The sequence below is a fragment of the Microtus pennsylvanicus genome, chromosome 22 (assembly GCF_037038515.1).
Source record: "Microtus pennsylvanicus isolate mMicPen1 chromosome 22, mMicPen1.hap1, whole genome shotgun sequence".
Lineage (NCBI taxonomy): Eukaryota > Metazoa > Chordata > Mammalia > Rodentia > Cricetidae > Microtus > Microtus pennsylvanicus.
The window spans coordinates 15,767,274-15,791,619 of NC_134600.1; the positions used below are offsets into that span (position 1 = coordinate 15,767,274).

A 24,346-nucleotide genomic window follows, 5' to 3' on the forward strand; every position below is an offset into this window, starting at 1 on the left:
CAGCTTAGCATTTTTTTTAAAATAATCTTAAATTTTAACTGGTGTAGAATGTACATATTTATGGGGCATTATGTGAATATTTTAATTTTTTATTTGAGAAATTTTTCATACATTTTTATCATTTTTCTCCTCCCCTAATTCCTCTCCCTACTCACCTACCTTCCATGTTCTTTCTTTCTCTCAAAAAACAAGACAAAAATCAGTCTGAACCAAAAAAAAAAATCAATAAAACAAAACATGGCCAAAGACATTGAAATGAAACATAAATACTACCAAAGCCAAATGGAGTATATTTTGTGTTGGCCAGTTAATTCTGGGCATGAGAGCTGCCCTGGAATTTAGTTGATATACCCAATGATACTGCACTGGAGAAAACTGGTTTTCCTCTTTGCCAGTGGGTACCAATAGCACATAGCTTTTGGTTTGAGGGTGTGATGAAGGAAGGTCATTGGTTAAGTGATAAAGAAACTGCTTGGCCTCATAGGTTAAAACATAGGTGGGAGGAGTAAACAGAACAGAATGCTGGGAGGAAGAGGAAGTGAGCTTAGAGACGCCGTGCTCCGCTTTCCCTGGTAGCTCTGCTCTCTGAGGCACACGCGATGAAGCTCCAACCCAGGATGGACGTAGGCTAGAATCTTCCCAGTAAGCGCACCTAGCGGTGCTACACAGATGATTAGAAATGGGCTAAATTAATATGTGAGAATTAGCCTAGAAGAGGCTAGATAGAAATGGACCAAGCAGTGTTCAAATGAATACAGTTTGTGTGTTATTATTTCGGGGCATAACCTAGAGAGGCAGCCAGGGTGCTGGGGACGCAGCCCCACCGCTCTAATTACTACAAGGGTGTAAGTTTGTGTCCTCTTCCCCTTTTAGTACTGGGACTTTGCCTGGTTTGAACCTGTATAGGTCCTATTAGTGCTGTCTCAGTCCCTTTGTGTCTGGGAGACACTGTTCTCTCCAACTCATGCATTCCCTCCCACTCTCCCTTCTTCCCTGAGCCTCGGGGGGGAAGGGCTGTGATGGAGACATCCCATTTAGGGCTGAGTATTCAAGTCTGTCAGTCTCCACACATTGCCCAGTTGTGGGCCTTAGTGTTAGTCCCGTCTGCTGCAAGAGTAAGCGTCTCTGATGAGTGAGGCGCTGATCTACTTGTATAGCAATGTGTCGTTGAAAGCCATTTTATGGCTCTGTTTCTTTAGCAGCTTACTAGTATTACGGTTTCCCCTAGGCCAGTGACCAGCTATCTAGTCTTAGGTTCTCGGCCCTTCTACCATTGTCAGATAGGGGTTCCATCTCATGGAGCAACCTTAAATCTAATTTTAAAAAGTATTTGATTACTCCTGTGTTTGTGCTGCTTGCACCAGTATACCCTTGTTTAGGCAAGTCACTATTATCAGTCCCAAGGTTTGTAGCTTGATGATATTGAGGTGGATCTATTCCTAACTTTTTGAGGAACTACCACACTGATTTCCGTAGTATCTGTACCAGTTTGCACTGATCCCAGTAACAATTAACTGATCCCCTTTCTCTTTCACCAGAGGTTATGGGTCTCTTTATATTGTTTACTCCACCTTGATTTAACTATGGTAGGTCACATAAATCGAAAACTTTATCCATTTCTTTTAGGTTTTCCTAAAGATCCAAATAAATAACGTTAGAGCTGAAATGGGAGACCTTAGGACAGACACTAAGGACATTCAGAGAAAGACAATCATAGACAAACTTTTAAAATATGTACTCCATCTTTTCTGTCAATCTTGTTGGTTATCTCCAAGAACCAACTGTTGTTTCATTGGTTCTTTGCATTGTTTCTACTTTATTGATTTCAGCCCAGAGTTTGATTATCTCATCCCATCTACTATTTTTAGGGATGACTTCTTGTTTTCTTAAAGCTTTCAGGCATGTTGCTGGGTTGTTTGTAGTAGGTAGCTGCGGGCAGCTTCCCACCACACAGCTCCCTGCCACCAGCTAGCTTTACACCTGAAGTAACATCACACAAATTGTATTCTTTTAAACACTTCCTGGCTCCTTATATCTATCCTCTTCTTGGCTAACTCTCATATCTTGATTAACCCATTTCTATTAATGTGTGTAGCACCACAAGGTGGTGGCTTACCGGGAAAGATTCAGCATGTCTGACTTGGTGGCTGGATCCATGGTGTCTGCCTGAGGCGTCTGCCTCATTGCCTTCTACCCAGCATCCTGTTCTGTTTACTCTGCCCTCCTAATTTTCTGTCCTATCAAAGGGCCAAGGCAGTTTCTTTATTAACCAATGAAAGTAACACATAGACAGATGACCCTCCTCCATCAGTTGTTGATAAAAGCTCTCTCTAGTTACTTTGTTTGTTTTGTAGGCATTTGCCACTTAGAACTGCTCTCATTGTGTCCCATAGTTTGGGAGTATGTTATATTTTTATTTTCATTAATTCTATAAAGTTTTCATTTCTTTCTTGGCCTATTTTTCTTTCAGTACTGAGTTGTTCAGTTTCCATGAGTTTGTTTACATTCCATTGTTTCTGTGATTATTGATTTCCAGCTTTAATAGACGGTGGTTGGATAGGTCTCAGAATGTTATTTCACCTTTCTTATATTTGTTAAGACTTTCTTAATTTACTAACATGTTTTCAATTTTGAAGAACATTCCACGAGCTGCTGAGAAGAAACTATATTCCTGTAGTGTTCTGATAGAATGTTTTGTAAACATCTGTTGGGACCTTTTGATTTGTGACATTATTTAACTCCTGTATTTCTTTGTTTTTTTTTTTTTTGTCTTGATGACTGATCTATTTTTGAGAGTGGGGAATTGAAGTCATTCACTATCAGTATGTGAGGTTTGATTTGTGGCTTTAGCTACAGTAATGTTTCTACACTTATGAACTCAGAAGCCCCTGTCTGGGTGCATAAAATACAATACTTTCTTGGTGGATTTTTCCTTTAATGAATATGTAGTATCCTTCTCTATCTCTGCTGATTTGTTTTGGTTTGAAATCTATCTAGTCAGATACTAAAATTACATCTCATTACTTCTTGGGTCCATTTGCTTAGAATAACTTTTTTTAGTCCTTTTACCCTGAGTTGATATCTATCCTCGATTGTACAGTGTGTTTCTTGGATGGATCCTGTTCTCTAATCAAATCTGTTAGTCTTTGTCTTTTTGTTGGGGAAGTTGAGACCATTGATATTGAGAGTTATTGATGAGCAGTGCTGTATTTCCTAGTATTGTGTTGTTGTGAAATGAATTCCCCTCCCCTTGATTTGTTGTTCTGGAATGACTTATTCTTTGTACAGACTGAAGCTTTCCTTCTAGTACCTTCTGAAGAACTGGATTGGTGGGTAGAAATGGCTTAAATTTGTTTTTCTCGTGAAATATTTTCTTTCTCTGTCTATTGTGATTGATAGTTTTGCTGGGTATAGTAATCTCACCTATGATATGTGGTGTCTGTGGCCTCTGAGTTCATAAAACATCTTTCCAGGTCCTTCTGGTTTTCAGGATCTCCATTGAAAATATTATTGTAGTGGGCTTGCATTTCTATGTGACTTTGTCTTTTTTCCCTTGTAGCTTTTTTGTTGTTGTTGTTTGTTACAGTTAGTGTACTAATTATTATGTGTTGTGAATAATTTCTTTTCTTGTCTTGTCTATTTGGCATTCTGTGGGCTTCTTGATAGGCACCTCCATGTTTAGGTCAGAGAAATTTTCTTCTATGATTTTTATTAAAAATATGTTAATAAATTCTTTGTTAAATTCCACTTTAATACTTTTAATAGTTTTCATTCTTTTCGCTTTCACAGATTCTGTTTTCATGATCTTCACTGAGTAATTTATCCATATCTTCTTTAAGGTCCTTGAACATTTCCATAATTTCTAAATTGCATTTCCCCGGGCCTATTGCAATAGGGTTGATGGCTTCTTGAGAAGGCAAATTGCCTTGGCTCTTTCAGTTTGAGATTTTGTGCTAGGATCTGTAATCTGCCATTATGATGTTTAAAATGTTTGCTGGTTTAGATAACTGGTCTAATCTTCACTGGGTGAGCATTCATCTCTTTGGTTGCTATTGCTCACTCTTAATCCTAGCCAAGTTTGGTGGCTATGGAGTTCCTGAGTCCCAGCTTCGTGTGGCCACTGACGGTGGCCATCCCTGCTAGAGACTAGTTCTGCAGATCTGGCCGATGTCATCAAGGAATGGCGATGGTCTAGAAGAAAGGCTGCAAAGGCCCTTAGCAAAGAACTCTGACGTTTCAGTATATGTATATTTTATGAAATAATCAGATCAGAATAATTGAAATATTCATCAATCCAGTCATTTTCTTCTTTCGTGTTAGGAGCGTTAAAATCGTTTCTACTCTTGAAAATACAATTAATTGATGTTGACCGTAGTTCTCCCACTGTTCTGTAAATATTAGGAGTTATTCCTTTTATCCCGACACACTGCTCTACCCAATGACCTACCTTTTCCCACCCGACTCCCTCTCACTTTCCCTGACTCTGGAAGCTACTGGCTTGCTTCTGGGATTAGCTTTCTCAGCTTTCACATATGTCTGAGAGCATGTGCTGTTTGTCTTTCTGATCTCGCTTTGGCCACTCAACATAGCGTCCTCCAGTCGCATGCATGGTACTGAAATTATGCATCTTGTTTGGAGTATTTTTTCAGCCTGTTGTTTTGTCTCATTCCATGGTCAAGAGATAAATATAGCAGAAACCCAACACAAACAAAAGCTCTGGCTTGTCTGGGAACAAAACTATTCTTCAGGAGAGATACTTGTCTGTCCATAGTCAGTTGGGACCTAGTGTCCAGCATAGTGTCCAGGAGAGGGAGACTGAATGAACTTCAGTGAGGTACAGTTAGTGGTGGTAGACAGGAGTTTCTACCTCAGCTAAACCCAGAAGCTCTGTAGGGCAGAGGTTAGCCTGTATTTAAATGTATCCAGACTGAAGCAACCAGTGTGGTTAGCTGTGAACCAGTGATGGTTTTAGAGATGCATGTATGGGTCTCTACAGGTGAGTATGATGCCACATGCCAAAAGTTACCCTGCCCTGGGCAGCTCACCATGCTGGATCCTCAGTTGCTTTCCCTATATGGTGGGGTTAAAGAGAGCAGTGTCTTCCCTGGGGTGTTTCAGGAGTTAATAAATGCATATTTTTTTTTTGGAATCCATGGCCTCTGTAATAATTAGTTTCGTTTGTGTTTCTATCAGCTGTTGCAGTGCTAGTTGAGTCGAAATAATTAGTTACCAGACCACTGTGGATTCCATTCCTTCACATTTAACTTTGAAAACAACACAATGTGGTAGTTGGAACAGATCTGTCCTTAAGGTGACAGCTCCTTCTTCATTTAGGTTTGTTCAGCTTGGGCCCAACCAATAGCTGTTTCATCCCTACTGTGAGAAAAATTAAATACTTCTGAGTTCCAGCTTCTGCCCCAGATTTAATTAAATCTAAGCACACACATAATTATACAAGCCAGGACCAGAAAGCCATTTGTTCTTTTATTCTTCTATCTGTGTGTGATTTCCACTTCTGTAAGTTTTACCTCCTCTGTCGTATTTAATTGAAAGATTACTTTAAAGTAAAGATAGCCTTTCCCTGGGCTGAGGTCCAGGTCGGGCCTACCGGCTTTTCTAGCCTCTCCCTTTGGGGCAGCACCTGCGTCACAGAGAGGGAATAGGTGGTAAACTCTCCTTTCTGTGTGACAGCCAGACATAAGCATGGTAGAGTTCTTCCCCCTTCGAGCCCACTTTTATCTGTAGCAAACATCCTTCCATACCACAGACCGCCCAGCACAGTTACGGAGAGGGAACTTTCTCTTCTACCTTGTTCAGCTAGGTGGCCGCCATTTGCCCCCCAGCTCCTCCACAGGACTTTCCCCCAACAAGGTCGTTCTTCACTGGGTTTTCTTTATCGGTTGTGATTGGCACCTGTCTGCCGATGATGGTGTGCTAGGAAGTGTTTTCTCGTTTCCAGTTCCCTCCTGTGGGGTGAGCCTGGTGTATGACAACTGTCCCTTCACTCTGAGAACCTCCCTCGTTGCTCTCCTCTCTCTCCTTCATTCCTATCTGCACTTACAGACCTATGATGACCATAGTCTTCCCCCCCTCTGATTTTTCCCCAAACAGTACTATAATCTTTAAGCTATGTGTTATTCAGTGTTCCTGTACTGTGACAAACTATCTGAGAGACTCCGCATAGAAAAAGGATACTTTGTGCAGGCTCACAGTTTGGATGTGCTCAGGTGGGCTCATTGATCTTTCACTAGACCCCACTTCTTAAAGGTTTCTCTACCATCCATGCTGGAAATGAAGGCTTTAACAGGTTTTTGTTTGTAATCTTCCAATGCTTGGGAATTTTCAGCCATCTTTCTGTTGTAGAATTTCATCTGACAAGCCGGGCAGTGGTGGCACACGCCTTTAATCCCAGCACTTGGGAGGCAGAGGCAGGTGGATCTCTGTGAGTTTGAGACCAGCCTGGTCTACAGAGCTAGTTCCAGGACAGGCTCCAAAACCACAGAGAAACCCTGTCTCGAAAAACCAAAAAAAAAAAAAAAATTTCATCTGACAATATACATTGCATATTTTTTTTGTAAAAAAAAAAAACTGTAAGGTGTGTTTTATGGACCCAAATATATTCTACATCTGTGAACACGACCTATGAGTTTGAAGGGGATATATGTTCTAGTGTTGCTGTGTGGGATATTCTAACAGTATCCATCAAATCCAGCCAATTGGTTGTGCTGCTGGATGGAAGAATGCCCTCAGTGATGTCCAACCTGTTTGATCTGCCCACTGCTAACGGAAGGATGTAGGTCTTAACTATATGAGTGGCTTCATCTGGTTTTCCTCGTAGTTCATCATTCTTTGACTTGTATATAAGCTTGGTATTGACAACATAGCATGAAATTTTTAAGTCTGTTTTGAGAGCGTGCCGTTTTGTTTTAATGCAGTGCCTCCTCCAACCCATGGTGACTTAACCTTTCTTTGGAGGGTCATGTCGGATCTAAGGCGGCTCTTTCTGATTTTCTGTTGGCTCTTGTGGCTTGGTGTGTCTTTCTTTATCCCTTTACTTTTAATCTGTCTGGATCTTTGTACGTATGGTAAGTTTCCTGTAGATGATATTAAGTTGGGTCTTTTTTTAAAAGTCTACTTTGATAGTGTCTGTCTTTCAGCTTAAAGGTGTAGATGTTGGCATTTCAATTGATCATTGATAAGTACTAGCATATTTAAGCATATTTAGCATATTTAAGAGCTAGCATATTTTTACCATTTTGGGTTTATTGCCTTGCGCTTTCTTTGTCTGTATATAGTTTGTCTCCCGCTCTTCTCTTTCTACGTTATGTGGAGCATTTTGTGTTCTTCCACTTTCTCTTCTCAGCGTCTTTGTCCCTTGATTATCCCCAATATGCTAGGCACTTACAGCTGCTGCCAGTCTGCCTTCGGATCACTTTATTCTGCTTTGTGGGTACAAGGTGTCCCTCCAATGGCCAAGTGCACTTTGATTTCCTTCCCTCATATCTCTCTTAAATCTTTTCCTTAAGCAGTAGCTGCGGTACTCTGTTGTTGTTTTTTTTTTTTTAACAAACTTTTATCTGATAGATTAATTAAGAATTCGTAAAAGATATGATTATAACCTCAATTATGTCTTCTCTGACGTTTTTTCCTTTTTATGTACATCCAAATGTATGATTTATATCATTTTCCTTCTAAGATTTCTTTTTCCACATTCGTGATTGTAGTTTTCTGTGAGGCACTGTGTGTATTTCCCCCACCCTTTCCTTTAAGTTCACGTGACAGTTTCTCCATAATAAGGCACTTAAAGAGAAGCTTTGGTTAAGAATAGAGTGAAATAGCAAAAGCAGACAGCATCACCAACTCTATTAAAGCAAAAAAGGGTGATGACAAGGAAGTGAGTTTCCAGTGTCTCCTTTTCCCTAGTCTTCCTCGCTGTCCTGCAGATGGCAGAATCATGCTGGCTGCCCGAGGCTCGCTTATCTCTGGAATATTTGGAGATCCTGACTGGGTCTTGAAACCCTAACATGTCATGTGTCGTGGCTGCCAGTAATACAGTTTCTGCCAGTCCACTGGTCACTCTCACAACCAGATGCTAACACACTGCTGTTCTGGGGCGGGGTCTGCAGGCCAAGGGATATGAGGTCCTCGGTCGCCACCCTCTTGTCCATGTTGGAGATGGCTCCCAGCCCCGCCCCCATAGTAGGCACGCTACGCTGGGGCTCTGTTTTAGAGTGTTGAGCCTGTCAATCAGCCATGCGCACCATAGCTAAAGAACATGAGACACAAATCATGGCTATCAGTATAGCCTGTTCTCTGTAACCTCTTCTCTAAGGCTAGACCCTTAGGGTATCCATAACTTGGTTTTCAGAGTCCTGCATGTTTACTGAGGCATCAGCAATGTGCACAGGGCTCTTGTGACTGACTTAGACCAGGTGACTCCAGGTGGGGGAAGATGGATTCAATCATCACTTCCTAAGCCACCAAACTCTGACGTCAGCTGACCAAAGGCATCCTGCTACATGAATACACTAGCTGGCACCTTTAAGGAGGAAGGCAATGATACCATATGCGAAGATACCTGTGCTGCTAGGAAGGTGCTGGGGATGCCAATCCTGGCTGAGTTCTAGGAGCAAATCAGTTTGTTAATACGTTTGCTCACTGCTAAGTCCTTTTTTAGACTCAGTATAGCAAACGATTTGTGCCCCACTTCTTATGGCAAATCTTCTCTCTAGAGGGGACCACTTTCCAAAAGTGGCTGCGCAGCTATCCTCAGGATCACCAGGGTTAGCTTCAAAAGAGGCCATCTTTCTGATTCCAGAAACAGGAAATGCCGTCTGCCCAGCCTTGATGATTCAATTCAGTCACCCAGTCAGGGCCTGTGATGGATCCTGACATTCATGACCTCTCTTCCACCAGCCCTGAATCTTGTGGGAAGTGTGTGTGTGTGTGTGTGTTCGCGTGCACGTGTGTGTATACTTGCAGCACACATATTGAGCCCAGGAACTCAATAACTTTTTCATGTCTGCCAAGGTTTATTTCCCCGATTCTAAAGGATAACTTGATAGCATTGCAGGTTTGTCATGTTCTCTTTGCCATGTTGATGATTTTACCGAACTCCACTGTTATTCAAGTGGTTTCTGGGAAATTTGATGTAGCCCTCGTTTTGTTGTTCTTGTTGGGAAGCATCCTTGCCCCTTCTGCTTCTTTTAAGATTCTCTTTGCTTCCATTTCTTCTCCGCTATCAGAATGTGGTAGGCTTCACTGTAGATGTTTTGGACTTACCCCTTTTGGTGTTCCCTGGATTTCTTTAATGGGAACTTTGGTATCTGCTCTTAGCTTTAGGAAATGCTTAGTCATTAATGCTTTAAATATTTTCACTGTTGAGTTCTCTCTTCCCCATCCCACGATGCCATAGGGATTACATTTGAGCCCTTAGACCCTGTCCACACTAGAACCCCAGCTGTATGCTCATGACAATGCATCTCGCTATTAATGAAATGTCATTTATTTAAATGTGTTAATTTGGTTTCACAGGCATTTTTGCACACGTACTTTCACTACTTTTAAGTTGTGAATTGCACATCTACCCAGGGTCACCATGCTTCTGGGACAGTGGTTCCCCGTGTCCTCGCCCCTCCCACCCATCTGAAAGAGTCAGTTTGCATGCTGTCCTGATTTGCTTGTTGTTTGGAGAGAGTGGTGACTTTTGCCTCCTTCCCACTATCAGGAAACTCTCCAGACCGTTATTTCATTTTTTTTCAAATCATCTATTTATAGATATTGATAGGAGCCGTTCTTTCTTCTTCTTTTAATTATGAAGGATCTTTGAGATTCATATAGCACAGGTTTGGAGATTGGCAATTACAGTGTTTCAGACAAACCATTCTCTAGACATTATGATGAAAAACAAATTTACTCACCTTTAGATAAGAGTATAAAGGAAATTGTTTCCAGTTAAGGAGTTTCTCTCCATGCAAGAAATTAAGTTCAGAAAGTTTTTCTCGTGATTTTCAACTTGAAAATCACACATCTGTAGCACGAGGGGGTGGGGGGTGTGGAGATAGCAAACAGAGACAGAGAGACAGAGATGAGAACCAGGAGAGATCAAGTTGCCCAGTCATAAGTGAACTTCAGTTCAGAATCTAAACTTTCCCAACCACTTGGGAGTATTGGCAGGCACTTCTCTGCCACATAGAAGAACAAATAAAAGACCCTAGTGTCAGTTCATAACTCGTATACTAAGGAGCCTATTTTGAATAAATGAGTTGTTACCCACTATGGTGACTGATTACATTCATAAACATTTTTGCAGCCGGGAGGTGGTGGCGCATGCCTTTAATCTCAGCACTTGGGAGGCAGAGGCAGGCGGATCTCTGTGAGTTCGAGACCAGCCTGGTCTACAAAGAGCTAGTGCCAGGACAGGCTCCAAAACCACAGAGAAACCCTGTATCGAAAAAAGGAAAAAAAAATTTCATGCCAATAACACTCACTGTGCAGTACATTCTGTGGGTCTTCTTCTCAGCACACAGGGTTTACATCCGGGCTGTGTGTGTGTTTGTGTTCATGCCTGAAATCCCTTCGACAACGTACAAGGCGAGCCTCACTGGTTGCAGAACTAGACAGAAAGTTCTAGGCCCTGGCTCGGTTCTACCATTTGAACGTGTAGCTTTCCTGAAAATTGATTCTCTCATTTGCAAAGTAAGAATGAAAAATAAGTCTCCCGTGGTTGCCAGGATCAAAGCAGATAACACATGCAGGGTGCGGGCGTTTTCTGGCAGTGTGGGAAGCGTCGGTTCCTACTCCTTTCCCTTCTAACACAGTTAAGCCTCCCAGTGCTCTTACTGCATGAGGATGGCACCAGTGGCAACCGATGTGCTTTCTTTGGGCCAGTGTTTTATTTTACATTTTTAATTATTTCCTGTGGTGCCTCGTTTTATATCAACTTGACATGAGCTAGCGTTATCTGAAAGGAGAGACCTCAGTTGAGACATTGCCTCCATAAGATTGGACTGTAGGCAAGACTAAACAACAGTGGTTCCCAGCCTATATAGGTCGTGACCCCTACAGGGGTCAAATAGAAGATAATGCTGCATAGCAGATACTTAAATTGCAATTCATAACAGTAGCAACAATATGCTTAAGAAGTAGCAACAAAGTAATTTTATGATTGGGGATCACGGTAACGTGAGGAACTGTATTAAAAGGGTCTCAGGGTTAGGAAAGTTGAGAACCACTGCTGCGGAGCAATGTTTTTAAATTAATGATTGATGGGGGAGGGTCCAACTCACTATGGGTGGTGCCCTTCCCATGCTGGTGGGCCTGGGTTCTATAAGGAGAGCAAGCCAGTAAGCAGCAGCCCTCTATGGTCTCTGCATCAGCTCCTGTGTTGTAGTAAGACCACTTGTTTGTTTCCTGGCCACCCAGACTACCGAAATAACCACACAGAACCTGTATTAGATCACTGCTTGGCCTATTAGCTCTAGCTTCTCAGTGGCTCGCTTTTGCATCTTAATTCAACCCATTTCTGTTAATCCGTGTGTTGCCACGTGGTTGTGGATTACTGGCAAGGTTCGGTGTCTGTCTCTGGTTACCTGGCTTCTCTTTGACTCCACCCTCTTTCTCCCAGCATTCAACCTAGCTTTCCCACCTAAGTTCTACCTTGCTATAGGCCAAGCAAGTTTCTTTATTCATTTACCAATAAAAGCAACACATAGACAAAAAAACCTCCCACACCACTCCTGTCTCCAGGATCCTGCCCTGTTTGAGTTCTTATCCTGACTTCCCTTGGTGGTAAGCATTGATATATAAGTGTAAGCCAAATAAACCCTTTTCTCTCCAGATTGCTTTTGGCCATGGTGTTTTTATTGCAGCAATAGGAACCCTAACTAAGATATTTGTCAACGTTTAAACCCTGAGTTGACAGAAAATCTGGCTTGTGGGCTTCTGAAACTTGCGGCTCCCATGGACAGCCATTGGTAGAGCCGAGTCTGCTTCCCCTCCTTGTGTCCAATACTCACAACCCTTATTTCCTGAACCTGACTTCCTTCACTTATGCTGCCTACCTGGCACAAGATGTTTGTGTTGGGTGCTGAAACACAGATAAAGCACAGAGCCAATGGCGGGAGACTGGCTGGGGACATTGAGAGCTGGCTGTGTTTTGAAAAAAAGGTTCATGGACTAAATGGACTTGCCCAACAGCTCTGAGCATCAAATTGTGGGTTTCTGATGCGAACTCCATTCAATCTGAGCATTACTCGTGAATCCCTAAAGGGGGGTTCCTTTGTACCTGAAAATCAGTAATGAAATGTTTAGTGTGGGAGTCCAGAATTGGTTCATACATATAAAGAATTGGAAAGGGAAAAGTCAGGCCGTGAGCTGTTGTTTTGTGATCTTTTTAGAGGAATCCAAACAAGCAAAGATACAGGGGAGTCTGCAAAAGTTGACTATGCCACTCTTTTAAGTCTAACTAAAGGACAATGGTAAAGCATCTATCTGCATAAATTAACCCAAAGTATATCAAAGAAATTTACACCCAATGTGAGTATTTTGTCTGAATTATGAAGCCAAGATTCTCAGTCCTCCACTTCAGTGTTCCAGGGGAGACCTGGCCTAAGAATGCTATTATAGGAACTATGGTGTTGGGACAGCAACATTAAGACAGAGGTACAGTGGCCAGAGCAACTGATTACAGCAGGCAGGCCTAGACGCTGGCTCCCACACAGTGCAGCTGGCTGGGAAGGGCTCACGAAATGGTCATGTCTGCACCCCACCCAAGAGGGTGCTGAGAGGTCAGACTGATTGACTGGCCTCTTACCGGCCTCATTGCTTCTCCCTCCAGGAGATATATGCGATTTTTGCTCATCTGTCTTAAATAAATGTCTTTTGTCTCACCAACTTTTAGCAATTAAAAGGGCAAGTTAATCTTGGGGCTGTTCTTCCTTCAAAGTACAGAATTAAAAGATGATTATAACTACAGGCAAGAAGGCATTTAGATTATGCATCATTTAGAAATGATAATAAAGATTATCCATATGGTCTCCTCTTCCAGCACCCTCTGTTGCATTAGCAATCACCTGCCATGGGCGTGGTTGTGATTATGTGGTTCATTTCAATTCTGCCGTGTCCTAGGTCGATCAGTGTCTGAATGATGTACTAGAAATAACTGCCATTTTCCTGTTTTAAATGGTAGTAGGTACTTAGGAAAAATATTTTCTCTTCTTTTTTCTTTCCTTTAAAGAATGTTTTATATGTCTTACCCCCTCCCCTTCCTTCCACCAGTCACTTGCGTGTCTCTCCACTCTCGAGTTGCTAGCCTCTTTTTCTTTGATTATTATTTATGCATGTATGCGTGTATGCACAAATAGATACATTCAACCTGCTGTGTTCATTTTCATTGTGTGTATATGGTTTCAAGGCTGACTACACTGCACTGGGCAAGAAGCTCATCCCTGGCGGAGGCTGACTCTCTTCCTATGATTCTGTGTATGGTGAAACCCCAGGAAGATCCCCCTCTTCCTTGTTAGCATGTCTATTGACCCTGCCATTGTTCTGGTCTTCTAGGAGAGACTTCCATAGCAGGCTTTGTATCTTCTGATACTTTCTCACTCAATGTATCATTTTCCCCTGGGTTTTAAATTCCATCTTTGTCTGTCTTAGTTACAGAACTCTGGTGATAAGATCTGCAGAAGTGTGTTTTATCTGCTTTTTATGTCATTTCCCATTGGACTTTCATGTAGGTAGCTGTCACTTTAAATAATGGGTATCTTGTGGTTAGTGAGTACTTTACAAAAGCCTGGATCCCTGTTGGGGGACTCTTTGTCTTTCCTTCCACTGAGAACTTAACCCTGCTGGAAGTTAGGTTGGTTATAGTCAACGTCATTTCAACATGGAATAATTGCAGTTCACCAGGGTGTAACCTCGTCACAAACTGAGAACTTGTATCCAATTTTGCTTGGCAGATATTTATTAGAATCTGCTCTTTGACACTGTGCCTCAGACAATTATTTGGTAAGAAACTAGTAATTCTATGACAGTGACGGTCATCCGAGGGCCATTGGTTATTTGGGGTTAGCTCATTGTAGGAAGCATTGTCTGTTTGTTGTTGCTGTTGTTATTGTTACTGTTGCTGCTGCTGTTGCTGTTACTGTTTCTGCTGTTATTGCTGTTGCTCTTGTGGCTACTGCTTACAGCTGTTGTTGCTGTTGTTTCTGTTTCTGCTGTTGTTGTTTCTGCTGTTGCTGTTGTTATCACTGTTGCTGTTGTTGCTGCTGCTGCTGTTGCTATTGTTTCTGCTGTTGCGGTTGTTATCACTGTTGCTGTTGTTGTTGCTGCTGCTGTTGCTGTTGTTATCACTGTTGCTGTTGTTGCTGCTGTTGCTGTTTCTGCTGTTGCTGTTGTTATCACTGTTGCTGTTTCTGCGGTTGCTGTTGTTATCACTGTTGCTGTTGTTGCTGCTGCTGCTGCTGTTGCTGTTGTTATCACTGTTGCTGTTGTTGCTGTTTCTGTTGTTGCTGTTGTTGCTGCTGTTGCTGCTGTTGCTGCTGTTGTTGCTGTTGTTAAGAGAGGTAGTAGCTGTTTTCTATTTCTCTATCTACAGCCTGCCAGGGTACCTCTCATGGATAAAGCATATAAGTCAATGCAAGAGGGACGACTGGTTGGGTAGAGTCAATCCTTGTACCATGACTCTGTCTTCCGTCCACATGCACGTCTACATAACTGACCTCTTTGTCCCAAGGAAACTGGCCAAGAAGCGGAAGGAGACCATGAGCAGCACCCGGCAGGAGATGACTGTGATGGTGAATTCTATGGACAAGAGCTATGCTGAGCAAGGCACCAACTGCGATGAGGCCTTTTCATTCATGGACACACACAACCTCAATGGGAGATGTAAGTGTGCACAATGCATGGCTTTCACTGTGCCTGTTGGGCTAGACCGGGTTCCAGTCGCTCTGTGAGATTAAAACCCCAAATCCGCTTACAGCATACTTACACAAAACTGTCTTCCAGTCTCTGTGCCTGGAGTTGCTAAGGGAACGTGTTTTTCTAAAGATGCTAGGGCCTAGGGCAGTGAGCCCAGGGACCCGCAGTGAAATGTCTTTCAGTTCTTTGGGAACCTTGACACAAAGGCTACCCGGTAGTGGCTGAGGCTGCACCTGTTCCCCTCGCTCCTATTGTTGTTACTTAGATCCCATTTGTAAGCAAGCCAGGTGTGGAATTGCACCAGGGAAGTCTGTTGCCGAAACAGGTCATTAAATGGCAGTAACAAGTTAATTGTTTGTTTGTTCAGCTGACAGGCTCTGCCTTTATTATAGGGCAATTAGTAGCAATTAATAAATTAAAATATGCTTCAGTGTCTCTGAAGCTGCGCATCAGGTGGGCCACTCAGCTCAACCAATGCCTACCTGTGCCACCACCTGTGATCCCAGTACAGGCAGCATTTCCAGAGATGAATTCAACTGATGATATGAGGTACAAAGGAGCAGCTTTTCCATCCCTGACTGTGTTGTCAGTGACCAGTGGTACACGCCACAGTTGGGCCTGATTTTGTGGTTCCTGGAGCACCCTCATCAAGTCCAAACATAGGGTTTCTCGGCATGAAATCCATACATACAGACATCCCTGGTCCCTGCCGTATGATTAGGATGTCCTCAGCAGGTGGGTAGGACAGCACCGTTAGGACCGAAACAACACACAGAAATGCTGGTAGGGCTCATGACCGTGGGGAGCAGGGAGATGAGGTCTAAGGGATCACTGTTGCCTTGGACAGTGTGTGCTGGCCACCTGACCATGCCTTTTGGCTAGAGGATGCTGGACTGCCAGCCTTTCTGCTCTTAGGACCGTGATATGCTCACCTGTCTGCTCAGGAGCCTCGCGTGCCTGTTCCACTCACTTAGCTTTCGCAGACGACTTCTTCCATTGATAGTGGCTACCATTGTCCCGCCTTTTCTTCCCATGTTTGCGCGTTCTCACTGCATCCCCGGCTTGCTAGGCTTGCTTGCAGCAGGCACAACTCTGACTCACTGGGAGGGCAGGTTGGGTTCCTGGCCACCACCCTCTCTCTACCCTTCTCTGCCATTCAGTGGAGGGAGCAGAAACTGGTGTGTCGTCATAGCTAACTCCTTCACATTTTGGGTGAGATTGTCATGACTTTTTTGAAACAGAAGTTACTTATTTTTTCACTAAGAAAAAAAAATACATAGTGTGCATAGCTCCAAATTAAAGTACCCTGCCTTTGTTTGTTATGAATTAGAATTAGGAAAAAAAACCACAAATTTTTGAGCACGCACAGAGTTGGCGTTTGTACAGTAGGGGCTGCTCTCTGAGCATCAGTGTATCGGGAGCCACACAGGGCTGGGGCACAGCTCGGAGCAGGACACCCACCTAGCATGTGTGAAACTATGTGAAGCCCCCAGAAGAGAAAAAAAAGAGGAAAGAAGGAAGAGAGTGTTCAGATGTGTTCACTTTCCAGGGCCACCCATCCATGCTCCAAACTTCTATTCCACAGTCAGTTTCCTCGGGAATACATTTTCTTGAAGTGACCCGCTCCAAGAACAGGAACCAAAACAGTTATGGATGTTTCAAGTTTGAACCTTAGGGCTGCGGAGCATCACTCTGGACAGGAAGTGTGACTGGGCAGTTAGTTCTGTGCAGCTCTGTATCTGTAGACATGCAAAGATGCCGGGGCTTGCCACAGAGAAGCCTCTCTGGCTGACCCAGTGTTTGGAATCTGTTGACCGTCCTGTTAATAAACCCAGCAGAAGAAATTGTTCCCTCCTGCCCTGTTAGCCATGAGAGGTCTCTTAAAGTTTCACTGACAGGAATCCCCAGTGGTAAACATTTTTTTCTAATACTCTCTTAATTCCCTTTTAATAAAAGCTACCAGGGAAGCAACCCTAGGAGAGTTTACACAGACACCCTGGGGTATAACACACAGACACATACACACACAGGTCTACGTGTGCACACGCATGTGACATGCATATACACATCTCTGTAAGATATTACTCAGAAAGTTCTAGAAGCTGTAGGGTGAGTCGCTTTTTAAAATGAGACTGTAAGAAAAATGAGACCGAAGAATTTAAAAGTAAACCAGAATTCATTTTTAGGAGTGGAGAATAATCTGCCCACCACAGCAAATATGAGTTGCGCCTTCCTCTTTAATGCATCGTAAAGAGGGGAACATAGAATATGGGAAGTGAGAATGACCTCAGTGTGAATAAAGACAAACATAGCTTAACACAAAAGTGGAAATAAACATAATTATTTTGTATCTGTCTTGCACACTTTTGCCAAGCACATAAAAGTGTCTGCAGGTGAGAAAGAAGCCTTGTGTTCTCCGCTCGAGCAGTTTATACAGGCACAATTTCTTTAGTTCGTGTTCTCACTGATTGCGGAATTCCTGGCAACTTAGCCAAAATCACGTATAAAGGTGGCCCTTCTGTTTTAGAGAAACGATCAGATAAATGAGAGGCAGCCAGGATTCCTCCCTCTGCCGCTGGCTTTTATGAACGTGATGCAAAGGCAACTTCCCTTTACGCCAGGAGCTGCTTCTAACAACTAAAATACACAACTAAAATACATTAACACATCATCAAAATAATTTCAACCTGAGGAATCGCAAGGATCCGCAGCACTTGCCCATTGGTAGGATGATGCGGTCGTGGATGTTTCTCTGTGGGAACTCAGCAGCCAATAAATCACTTACTTAGAAGCATAGGCATGGGCACACATCAGTCATTGTGCTTTGACGAAATGGTGTTTTTATATTACAAATCAAGATGTAGAGGAGAATGAGCGTACTGCCTTCAAAACGGCAAAGTTTGTCTTCAGTGGAATCAGAGGGTTTGATGGTGTGGTCATGTGTCCTTCAGAGAAATAATTCAAAGAAATAGAAGCGTTTTTCTTTCTTTTTTTTAAGTATTTAAAGACTTAAAGAGCATCACGGAAGAAAAAAATTTTATTTCCAATATAGCACAAATCACCACCGCTATTCCACTATTCTTCAGGAACCATGTGACTTGTTCACACAGCTTTTAGTGGCAAACTTCAGCTCAGAGCAGAAGTACCACCGCAAGGGCCAAGGCCCCAGTCAGAGAGAGGACTTCCCTATTCTGTCTGGTGGCTGTTTGTAGACATTCTCCATCATAGGATGAGAAAAGTCTTGATCTGATCAGAAGGGCTTGTTCCCCAGAAAGGATGAGGCTAACAACCCAGAGACCGCTGAGAACGGCCGTGTTTGCCGTGGGAACTTCAGTGACTGCCAGGCGCTGGATGAACGTTCTCCCGTCACATAGGGTGATGGTTCCCATGATTCCAGAGTGTCCTACCTTCTGAACTCAACCTATCCATGGCCTCTGACCAACCTTTCTTTTATCCACAGCTGTGTCGTCACCGTCCTCCTTCACGATGAAAACAAACACGCTGAGCACGTCGGTGCCGAATTCCTATTACCCAGGTAACAGCCTCCCTGCCGGCTCGCATCCTTACCAGCTTTGGCAGCGCTTGGCCTTTTTTTTGCAAGGCTTCCTATGGCTTTCCTGGGGAAACTGGGGACTGTGTATAAACCATTTACTGTTCTTTCTCTTTTTACTTTTCTCTGCACTGCCCCGCTTACGATGTATGACAGACGCATTTGTGCCAACTGCAATTTTAGGTGAGAATCATCCCCTTACCCGGAGTTTATTTCAGGAGTGACTGAGGAAAAACCAGCCTCACTCTAGAGGAGACTGGACTGGTGCATGGGGATGGGATGGGGCTAGGAGCATGGGGCAGGGTGATGAGTCTTCCTGCGAAGTCTCCACCGGTAGGAAGGATTTGCTGCATGCCGGGGTATGGTGATCCCGAAAGGTTTCAGTGAGCAATCCCAGCTCCAGGGCTTTCCCTGTCTGTGCTCAGATTTAATGTTAGTTCTGATCCCGGGGGAAGACAAATGACACGTCATCACTCAGCTGTGTACTTCCGAAGGCTGAATTCTGCCCGACATGACAGTCATAAAAGTGAAAATAGCTTCTCGTTATTTTCAGTTATCTCTCTAAGCACGAGAATTGCCAGTTTCAAAAACAGCGTTTTCCTAATGATGCCCCCCTATGTCATACAGTATAGCGATCGCAGTGGGGTCTAGACCTCCTGCCCATCTGCCTAGGGCACCCCCCAGCAGCCTGTCAGTCACACAGTGGAACTGTTACCGGAACTGATGTTCTGAACAGCGGAATGGCGGGAGGGCGCTTTATCATCGAATGGTTTATTACGTGTTGGATGTCACAAGAAATGAGCTAGAATGTTAGCCCAATGGGGCAGAATGCATTTGAAGTATGAGATATTCCCTGCAGGGGGTTACAAGGGGGAGGGGGAAAGTCCCGCTCCTACAGTTTAAGAAGGGCAAGGAGAAAGGACATTCCCTGTCTGTGATAAGCAAACAAGCATGGGCTGCTGTGGCATTTGAGACGCTTAAGTAACCTGAGTGTGTCCCGGCTGTGTTCTCTTTCTCCTACTAACCGTGCGGAAAGGAGCACACCAAAAGCGACTTCCGGGTCTATAACAGTTCTTGTAGCCAGAGCTTCATCTTCAGCCTCCTCTTCCTGACTCTCTTCGCTAGGCCTCAGTCCCCAGCCAGGGCTCCCCACTGTGCCCCTCAGTTCTCAGTGTTCCCCTTTTCTGGGAGAGCGTAATTCTCGTTTCCATCCCCGAGTCCGTTAGGCTGAAGCAAGTTGGTTGCCTAAGGAACAAAAATGAACTGAGATTAAGGTATGCGACAGAGGATTTGAAGTATTATTCTGAGGCCCGGTACAGCCCCCACGAAATAGAGTTTGAGCAACTGTAAAGGGGGGGGGGGTGCACTCTGCTTTAAATCCTTCTCACAGGTGAGGGACACGGGCTCATTTCACGCACACTGATGTTCTGATCTCCATGCAGGGACATTTAGGAAGTTATGGGATAGGCGAAGGTTGTGGTGTCTTCGTGTGCTGTGGCGTTCACATTCTGTGTTCCTCTGTGGATATTCTGATTCAGGAGGAACTGTGGGTAGGGATGGTTGAAGCGTGTGTTGTTAAAAGGAAAAACACATTTAGATTTCACAGCAGGGAAAGATAAGCCTATTAGACAAATATCATTTCTTCAAAGCCACTGCCTTATTATTAGGAACATTAATGACATCCTTTGAAATTGCTTGGGCTTCTTTTCTGAGAGAACATGACTCGAACTGTCAATTCAAGTTTCAAAATGGTGCGAGAAAAGCTAAGTCCGCCAAATGCACACACAGATCACTATTTTCTGGTATAATCTGTGTAGCAGAAACCAGCAAGATCCGTGGCAGCCCTTGGAAAGCATGGTAGAGGGCCATGGTCTGGTGCACTGTGCATCTGTCTGTTGCTGGAATCGGATCAGTGAGGTTATCCCTTGAAGCCACGGGGAGATGAGCTGTGTGTTGCAGGGACGGAAGCAGTTGCAGGTCACACCAAGACAAGGGCTATTTCGTTGGGAGACTGGTGACAGAAACAACGCTCTAGAACCTTAGTGTTTCATTTTCACTTGGAAGGGCCCAGTTTTCAAGGAGCATTTAAGTATATCTTTACCTCAGATGGTAGATAATAAGTGATTGATCCTCCTCCATCTCAGACATACAGCATCCGTTCCAAGCCAGTGTTTTTCAACTAATTCATTAATGACTATCAAATTAATTTATAATAACTAATTTAATTAATTTAAAAATTAATTCTCAGAAAATCATCAGGACCGATATTAAGAAACCTTCCTTTCTGATACTTTTCATCTAAGACATTGTTTTTAACTTTAGAAAGTTATTGGTGGGTAATTTTTTTTAATATAGGAAGCAGATGACATGGGATATTGTTTACCAGTAATAAGTCATTTCAGTCAGTCAGAGAAAGCCGTTCGATAGCTCGTTTTAGTAGGGTCAGAGATGTCTAGCAGGAGAGGTCACCCAGTTTCCTAACCAATATGGTACAGGACTTTCTATTTCCCCTGTTGTCTGCTGGACAGCAGCTCTTTCTGGGAGGAAGAGTGGTACATAAATACCTGAAGAGGTGTTCCATCTTAGAAATGAGGCCCAAGTATCATCGTGCAGTGGGGAAGTATATACAACATTGGCAGCGACTGTCGTTCCATGGCCTTAAAACTCCAGACCTGGGATCAGAGCATCACCAGGGGCTGGAAAGCCCCCATGAGAAGACCAAGTCCTGTAGGCGGTGTCTTGCTCAGCCACAGTAAAAGGCAAATTTTATTGTATTCACCACACAAAGTATAAAACCATGAGAACAAAGAGAGGCACAGAGGGGAAACTAATTAATGTTCCATTTCTTTTAGTATTTATCCAGAACAGAGCTCTCTCCTAGAGAACTAAGAGCCCAGTGGATTGAGTCCCTCGGCAGGGATCCTGCCTCCCAGCTGCTAACTCTTGGCGGTTGCCAATAAGCAGATCTGAGATGCAAATTTCCAGGGGGTATTGGTGACTATTAAGATGGGAACAGAGACATTGCTAAATTTCAAAGCAAATCCAAATGAAAAAAAAAAAACAAAACTAAAAACAAAACAAATCATTAAAATCAGCTTACCACCCTTTTTTCTTTTGTTTTCTGTGTCTTTAGCCGCCTTGTAGTGGTTGGGGTGCCATTTCAGCCACAGCGACATAGCTCCACACCTGTGTCCACCCTTCATACCATGCATCCCCAGGGGCTTTGCGACGCAGACAGAGCAGGGTTGCAGGACAGGCCCAGCTCACCACATTCCTGAGACTAAGCCTTTAAGTAGAACAGCAACAACAACAAACAAACAAACAAACAAAAAGTTAACACCAACTATAGCTGAAATCCCTGTTTACTACATAACGTGAATTCCCAAACAATCCCATCTTTTTTCTTATATTTCTATTATTTATACATGAAATTGATTTGATATCTCCTTGCAAATGATTTTTTTTAGCATTGTGATTTCATAGAAGCCTTCCTGGTTCATGAAGCAACAACTTAAAGGGATTCAGCATCTTAAGGAGTTAACTCATAGAAGATGAAATTCTTAATTGAACATGTGTGCCTCAGACACTTTCAATAGCTAACGTTTCTGCAATTTATTAATCTAATTCATTAGTCATCACCCATTAAAACCGAGCCTCTTTAGGCTTGTTTGGCCAAATTTTGACATTAATTTTCTAGTACAATGTGATTGGCTTTGTTGAAGAAATTTCGATAACAAATGAGCTGACCACAAATCGCCTTTATTTAGTTATTTCTTGGTTCATGGGGGGTGAAAAGCAATTATATACTAATTTTAGCCTCCCTTTTTCTTACTGAGTGCTTCAATGAAACAACCCCATCCTACCATGATGGGAGGGTTAAGGCTTTGCCCTCTGACCACCTCTGAATAGAAACTCTAACTGGAAGACCGAAAGCACACAGTAGAAGTACCTGTAGCTCTCTCTCCACAAGTACCGTTGCTTATGTCCTGTTTCCTTTTTCTCCTCCTCTCTTCTCCTGATATGTATCCGCTTTAAAGTGCCAATCAATGGTAAGTTCCCCAACTCGCCCCTTGGAGAAGCTGCGGAGGGAGTGTGGGGTGTGTGTGTCTTACCCGTAGACTTGAGGGAGCCAGTGTGCTGCCCTGTGCTGGCCTGCATGTTTGCTGTCGTAGAACATTCTGTGTGTGATGCGTTGGCCCACAGTATTTCGTTAAGCTTTCTGATCCCAGAGCATGCAAAGTGACTCATCAAAACATTATCCCCAAACCAGGTCCCCTCTTAGTTTTTCTCTCTCCTCTGATTTCTTGTCCCAAGCGCCCATCTGCATTGCTAGCTTTATATGCCAAACCATTTTGTGCACTTTTCTTTTGCTCACAGAACATTTGTAGAGTTTATTTACTTCATTACACAAATGAATTAGCTGACGATTGGACGTGAACAAGCCTGGGTTTTGCACCAGGTCTTGAGGAAGTTTCAGATTGAAACTTCTACCAATTTTACCACTGAAATGCTGGAAGGCTCCTGTCGACAAGCTTCACAGAAGCAATATCTCGTTTGGACTGCTTTGTAAGAGCAAAGATTCCCGCCTCATTCCGAGCAGTATTGCCAGCCCCATTTAAACCTACGAACCTGTAGCCTATGGTTTCTGGCTGAGCCATCCTAGGGTGGAGGGATGTCGGTAGCTAGCTTGTTAGCATCCCGTGATCCTGACTCAGCCTGCTGGCTCACCCTCCTTTTCTCCTTCATCTTCCTTTCTAGATGAGACCCACACAATGGCCAGCGACACCAGCAGCCTAGTGCAGTCCCACACGTACAAGAAGCGCGAGGCTACTGACGTGCCTTACCAGACAGGGCAGCTTCACCCGGCTATCCGTGTGGCAGACCTCCTGCAACACATCACTCAGATGAAGTGTGCTGAGGGCTATGGCTTCAAGGAGGAGTATGAGGTAAGCCTGGGCTGTGTGCCGCCTGACAGTATATTAAACAAGCTACCTGGATCCTAGACATGTCTAGGATCAGGCCCAGATGGGGCATCCACAGGTGTTTTCCCAGCTGCTGGTGAATGTGTTCAGCGGGAAAGGAAAAACATTCCATATTATATTTCCTCATGCAGAAGCGTGCATTGGTTACAGGCTATCTTTCCCCTCCTCCTGCTCAGTCGTTTCTCTGATACCGAGTCCTATGTCAAATCCAAGATCTGTAGCTGTCTCAGGAAACACGTCTTCACTTAAGGCCAAGGGTTGATCCAAACAGTGAAGTAAAGTTGTAAAGAGTCGACAGAAGTAACGAGACACTGTTGTCATGGCTTTAACTGCTCCCGTAGTCTCATCATCCCAGAGTACACGCTGCTGTCATAAGTGCCCCAGGGGACACCTGCAAGGGGATTTTCTGGGACCATGATATCCTCCCACCATATGTAAAATGCAGGATTCTCCTCTTCCTCAGCTTTCATCATCAGTAGTTCTGCTAGAAACTCACTCTCAAACCAGAGGGAACTTTCTAACTTCAGAAAATTTAGCTCAGAATAGTATACTGCTCATTGAGCATGTATGCAGGTGTCGTGCACAGGTGTGGTGCATAGGTGTGTGCAGGTGTGGTGTGCAGGTGTGGTGAGCAGGCATAGTGTGCAGGTGTGTGTAGGTATGGTGTGCAGGTATGGTTTGCAGGTGTGGTATGGAGGGAGAAATAAGATTGGGTTGCTTTTTCATGTTAGGAAAATAAGCTTGGGGTCATTGTTGAAGAATATGATTCCTCGCGATAGAAACAGAGCTACATAGGAGTAGATTTCTCAGCCTTGGGATATGTTCTTCATCAATTCCTTGTCTGGAGAATGAGTTCATGTTTTATAACCATCTAATCTGGAACTAGAGTGTTGTG

At 43.5% G+C, this 24,346-nt stretch overlaps 1 protein-coding gene across 3 annotated transcripts in view; it reads left to right on the plus strand.

Annotated features, from left to right (window-relative positions):
* The window catches only part of Ptprm (protein tyrosine phosphatase receptor type M), a 694,512-nt gene that overhangs the window by 531,723 nt on the left and 138,443 nt on the right, over nt 1-24,346 (plus strand). For all 3 annotated transcript variants that reach the window (XM_075956536.1, XM_075956537.1, XM_075956538.1), the window contains 3 exons: nt 14,735-14,886; nt 18,380-18,454; nt 23,228-23,415. In XM_075956536.1, the coding sequence (XP_075812651.1) occupies nt 14,735-14,886; nt 18,380-18,454; nt 23,228-23,415 (415 nt within the window). The remainder of the gene's footprint in view (nt 1-14,734; nt 14,887-18,379; nt 18,455-23,227; nt 23,416-24,346) is intronic.